The sequence below is a fragment of the Manacus vitellinus genome, unplaced genomic scaffold, assembly GCF_001715985.3.
Source record: "Manacus vitellinus isolate BGI_N305 unplaced genomic scaffold, ASM171598v3 scaffold_32_pilon, whole genome shotgun sequence".
Lineage (NCBI taxonomy): Eukaryota > Metazoa > Chordata > Aves > Passeriformes > Pipridae > Manacus > Manacus vitellinus.
In genome coordinates this window covers 2,197,214-2,202,957 of record NW_021940460.1, presented here as the reverse complement: position 1 = coordinate 2,202,957, position 5,744 = coordinate 2,197,214, and the positions used below count along the sequence as shown (strand labels likewise).

The window sequence follows — 5,744 nt, the reverse complement described above, 5'->3', positions numbered from 1 at the left end:
GGGAATTTCTCCCTGCACCACCCACTCCCAGTTGGCATCACCTTTCCTCCACTACAATATTACCCTGGGGGTGTTTGGCCTTTCTGGGTTTTCTTGGAGGTGGGTGGTTCAGATGAGGCTGGACAATCCCTGGTTCTTACTGTTTGCTGAGGGTGAGCCCATTTTGGGCTGTAAGGCCTGAGCTGAAGGTGCTGGGCAGAGGAGGATCATCTCCAGCACTGGGGAAGATCATCATGGCTTGGAGCATTTCCATCCATCTTTCCTGACTGCTCTGAGGGCTCAGGGATGCTCATCCCTTCCCCTGGCACAGCAGCCAGGGTGAGTGCCCTCTCTGCTGTACCCTTAGCAGGTGTTAATAGCACAAACAGGCACATGTGCAAAGTTCTGCTGCTGCAAAATGTCCTTTCCTATGTATTCTTCAGGAATTGTGGGTTTAACATTTGCTTTGTGTGAGAACATTTACCCACTGGATCTACAGCACAGGTCAGCTCAGAGGGAAATGTTCTCTGCTTGTTCTTGCCACACAGGCACAACTGGAGAGTTAGAAAGCAAAAAAAAAAAAAGGGGTCAGAAACAAGGCAGTGACTCGTGGCAAAGTGCAAGAGCTACAGGGGGGATCCCTCAGGGATTTGTGTCTGTTGGGGTGGCCAAGATGATACTGAATTGCTGCCTCTCCAGCCTGGAAGACCCTCCCTGACACAGGGCTGTGTCTCTCTGCTCCCCCACCAGCACTAAGGAGCTCCAGCAACATCCATTTGCAGCTTTAGAGTAAAAGGAACCCGAAAGAGCAACATTTGCAAAGTTGAAATGAGGGTGGTAAAACACGAGTAGGGAACTGTGGCACTGCCCTCGTGTCCTCATTCCTCTGGGTGCTGTGTCTCTTAACTGGGTCTAACTGGGTGCTCTCCCCACAGTTTGACATGCAGAGGATAACGCTGGAGGAGCTGAAGCACATCCTGTACCACGCCTTCCGCGACCACCTCACGATGAAGGACATCGAGAACATCATCATCAACGAGGAGGAGAGTCTCAACGAGAACTCTGGCAACTGCCAAACAGAGTTTGAAGGTGAGGGAGGAACTTTCCGGGTTTCTAAACAATTATCCTCTTCCTGATTTGACTGTGAAACCCACTCTGTGCCGTGACATGCCATGGGCAGGGAGGTGTGATGTTAGTGGGGAGTTATTTTAGAGAAGCAGTGGCACACCTGGGGACCTGCAGAGCTGCCATCAGCCTTCCTCCATGGATCAGTAAAGCTGAGCCTGGTTCAGGCAGGAGGAGGAACTACTGGGTGCTTTGCCTTATGGGATGGGGTTCAGCCAAAGGGATGTGCAGTCCATGCTGAGGTGAGTGTCTAAGACAGACTGAATTTCCCTACAGAAATTTCCACATTTCCCTCAGGCTGTCATGGAAAGACTTCATTGGCCCTGGTAGGCCCTACCAAGGTGTGTTAGGCTCTTCCAGCTTTCTGTTGTCTTTCCATAAACAGAAAAAGGTCTGCTCTGGGCTCCCAGGACAGTTCCTGTCCCTGCACTGGAACACCAGCAAGGAGCAAGGGTGGTGCCTCTGTACCCATGGCCTGGAGCACCTCTTGTTCTGAGCTGCAGGTTCAACCAGGACAGCTCATCTCAGCACCTGAGAGTGTCTGCAAAGCCAAGGGCTAAGCAGAGCTCAGAGGGAGTCAGAGAAAGGGAAACATTTGCTTCCTTTCATCAGTGTGAGAAGACCACCAAGTGCTCCCCAACTCAGCCTCTGCAGTGGGGTTTGCACTTTGACAGAGCTGACACTGGCAAGAACATTCCCTCTTTTAAGGCATCTCAGGAGAAGGATTTTCTTGGCCAGAGGAGCTTGTGCTGCTCCAAAGCATTGCTGGCTGGAACAACTGGAGCTGTCCAGAGAAGCTGTGGCTACCCCATCCCTGCAAGTGTCCAAGGCCAGGTTGGAGCAACCTGGGCTAGTGGAAGGTGTCCCTGCTCATGGCAGGGCCTGGAACAAGATGATCTTTAAGTTCCCTTCCAACCCAAACTGTTCTTTGACTCTCTGAAATCAAGTGCAGAAGAGTCCAAGGAAATACCCCCAGAGAACCTGCAGGGTTGAGCACAACCCCCTGGGACAGCCACTGTGCTTTGCCACCCACAGCACTGCCACTTTCTGTGGGCCATCTGGGGGGAAATTCTGATACTCTGAGGGGTCAGAGAAGCTTCTGAAAGGGCACCAGGCCAAGACAATGAAGCATCTTTCAAACAAAGCAAAACTGAACCTATTAGTGCAATTCTTAGCCTGGCTAATGAATGGCATTCAGCAGCTCTATCCAGCACACTGAATACTGCAGGAGAGGTGGAGAAGAGCACAGCTGAATTTTAAAAAGCCTGCAGGAGAGAGGAAAGCAGCAACACTCTCTGAATCAAGCCAAGCACCATTTTTTTTGTTCCTCCTGGAGAGCAGCAGGGAGGAAGAGATGCTGCTTATTGAATGGAGCTGTCAGTCCCCACTGACCTGCTGATTCACTGGAGGCACGAGCCAGTTCAGGCTCATTTCAGCTCTGGGGCTTGGGTGAACCATCCCAATCACCAGGAAAAAAAATTGGGTCCAAATACCTAAATGCTCAGCAGCTCATTTTGGAAGTCCCAGCTTCCAAAAGTGCAGCAGGAACAGCTTTTCTCGTGGGATGTTGGCATTGCTGGTGCCAGGCAGAACCTGGAAGCAAAACAGCCCCTTTTTTAGATGTTAAAAATACACACAGACAAATCCAGCAGGGAATACAGATCAACTTGACCCTGTCAACAGCAGTGCAAAGTTTTGCCTCAGGTCCCAGAAGAAGGGACAGTTCTGGTCCGTGGCAGCTCTGACAGGAGCATTTCTCCCAGGAAAAGGCAGGCTGGGAGCAGGTTGTGTCCCTGCTGCTCTCCAGGTTGGACATGCCATTACCTGAATGACCCAATTCTGCTCTCAGAGTTCCCAATTCCCAAACACCAAGATCCCTACAGGGCTGAAAAGCAGAGCTTTGAGGGTCTCCTGGGTCAGTGACACCCCGGGAGAGCTGTCTCCATGTGAATCACTCACGTGTGGAGCAAAGGAGATGCTTTTTGGGTATAATTCCTGGAGTTTATTTTAGGTGCCACCTTGGGATGAGATGAATTGCACCTTAAAAAGCAATTCAACCCTTCAAATAGCAATTCAACCCTTCAAATAGCAATTCAACTGTTCCTCTCAGCCCACAGAACCTCCCACCTCTATTTAACGGACATTTCATCCACCTCATTGAAGAGTCTTTGATAGGAATGAAGCCAAGATGAGCCCTGATGGTTTTTAGTGGGATTTGGGAATGGCTTAGAAAGGAAGAGACGTAGCAGATACTTCCAGTAGTACCTTGAAAGGGGAGATCTCCACTCACTCTCACCTCTGGGTGTGTTCTGGCCTTCAAAAGAGCAGCCCCCACACCTCCTCCCTGCTGTGGGCACAGACATCCCCCCTTCTCCACAGCCCTGCCAGGTGCTAAAGGGTCTTGCACAGGTAATAGAACCATCAGTACAAATATATTCCAATTTCTGCCATTCTCACAGATTTGCCCTCTTGGCTGCTTGTCATGATAAGGTCTTTATGTGATATTTATGATTATGTAATATTCCTTCTATATTGACATGGATTATAGACCTCATACCTCTCACCCACACCCCCTTTCCCCCACATACCATATTTGTATCATAGCCAGGGACAAGTCCAGGATTTTATTCAGTTCATTTTGAACATTAAAGTCACTTGTAAGACATCAAATCTAGGGAAAGACTACACCAGAACAGAGGCACAGTTATGTCTTCAGCCTTTATTTCTGTTTTTATTAATGCTTAGGGCAGGACAACAAAGATTAGATGTTTTTATGAGACAGGAGAAAAGAACAACTGTTTGCTGCAACCTTGTGCTGCCAAAAATTTATAGCCCAAACCCCATTTGTCTGGCAGTTCCCTTTATCCAAACACTCAGGACATTAAGCTGGTGGCAGACAAGGGTTTGGGGTGGTTGTGGTGACCTGAGCTGTCTGTCACAGGTATTTTATCCTCAGCCCTGACACTCCAATCAGCTGGATGTGCCAGAGCCCCCTCCCCGCTCAGCTCAGGGCTTGGGAATGAAAAACTGGCCTCTTAAAACAAAAATAACTCCAGCCAGGCAGAGAAAGCCACAATCCCTCAGCCCTGGCAGGGTGGTGACAGAGCCACCATAAATACACTGCAGCTGTCCCTGGGAGCAGGGCCTTGGGGCAGGGGAGGAGGCTCTCAGGGCTCCCCTGACCACCCCAAACCCACCGTGGGCATCATGACCAGCCCAGAGCCACAGCCAGGGGGGCCTGCAATGGTCTGGCCCCATCAACCCCATGTCCTGGGGGAGCAGTTACAGAGACAATGGCTCTGGCTCTGCCCTTAATGACACCAGGGGGAGGTCTCCTCACTCCCTGGGTGCTGAGGAGGTGCAGGATGACCCAGCCTTGATTTGCCTTTGCTTCTTGAGCTCTCAGTGATGTTGGACAGCCCGGGGGTTGCACCTCACCCTGAACAGTTTGAGGATCTCTCCAGAGGAGCTCCAGGTTCTGACCATGTGCAAGGAACACACGGGTGGTGTCAGAAACTCCCACTGGCAACCAAATGCCAAAGGGATGGAGCATCCAGCCCTGAGCCAGTGGAAGCAGCAGGAACAGCACAGATGCCAAGCTCAAGGGATCTGTGGGTTTGGAGAAGGGACAGAACTGAGGGCAAACCATCACCAGTAAGCAGGGGGGCTGATGGGTGCTCATGTTTAAGAGGGCAGTCCACAGGTAACTGCTCCCAGGGAGGAACATCAGAAATTCCAGGTTCTCTGTGTCCCTGGGGATTGCAGGGGCAGGGGAACTGTTACGACATCTGTGAGCCCCAACCAACAGCAAGAGGGTCTTGCTGGGTCTTCAGCACCCTACAGACCTTTTCCCTTTCTCCTGGGGTTATTTGGGAGGTGATTTGCATATTTGGTGTGCCCTCAGTCTGTGAAGAACAGCCACAACAACTTCCCTGGATCCTGCTGCCTCAAAGTTCCATTTTTCCTTGCTAGTAGAACAGAAGTTATTCAATTCAGGAACATTTCTGCAAGAAACTCTGGCCATGGTTTACTCTTCCTCTGAAGAGGAGAGTTGCCATCACCAAAAGCCCAGGCCAGTGTTCAGCTGCTGTTCCCCATCACCACAACCAGCCCCAGAGCCCCTCACTGGACAGCAGTGCTGGCACTGAGGGCTGGTGCCAGTGCTGTGTCTGCTGCCTGGGAGTGTTTTCAAATAAAATAATAGAAAATAAATCGAAAAATAGTAGAAAAAAAATAGAAATAGATAGAATGAAGAGAAAAAGAAAGAAAGAAAGAACCACAAGCTTTCCAAAGTGCCAGAGCACACTGCACAAAGCCAAGGAGCCACAGTATTGATTCTGTGAGCTTTATAAAGGAATTAAGAGGCAAGCAGTGCAAGCAGAAAGGGAGGAATTTAGGAGAGCTGCTGTGAGGGGGGGGTTTCTTTACCTGCTCAGGGCACTGACAGTGCAGAGTTTCCCTGCCCAGGGCACTCTTGACTCCAAGTCCTGCCTAAGGAGGCTTCTTGTGCCTCAGGCACTGAGTGGGGAATGGTGTGGGAGCTGAGATTGGGACACAGGCACTAAACACCAGCCAGGGAAAGGGATGAGGGATAAATCTGCTGTTCAAAATGCAGCTTCCTGTGCTCAGAATCACAGAAT

At 50.4% G+C, this 5,744-nt stretch overlaps 1 protein-coding gene across 1 annotated transcript in view; it reads left to right on the top strand.

The window, feature by feature from the left end:
- CALN1 (calneuron 1) overlaps nucleotides 1-5,744 on the top strand; it is an 82,788-nt gene that overhangs the window by 73,925 nt on the left and 3,119 nt on the right. Inside the window, exon 5 of the mRNA XM_029961393.1 lies at nucleotides 915-1,068. Within this exon, the coding sequence (XP_029817253.1) occupies nucleotides 915-1,068 (154 nt within the window). The remainder of the gene's footprint in view (nucleotides 1-914; nucleotides 1,069-5,744) is intronic.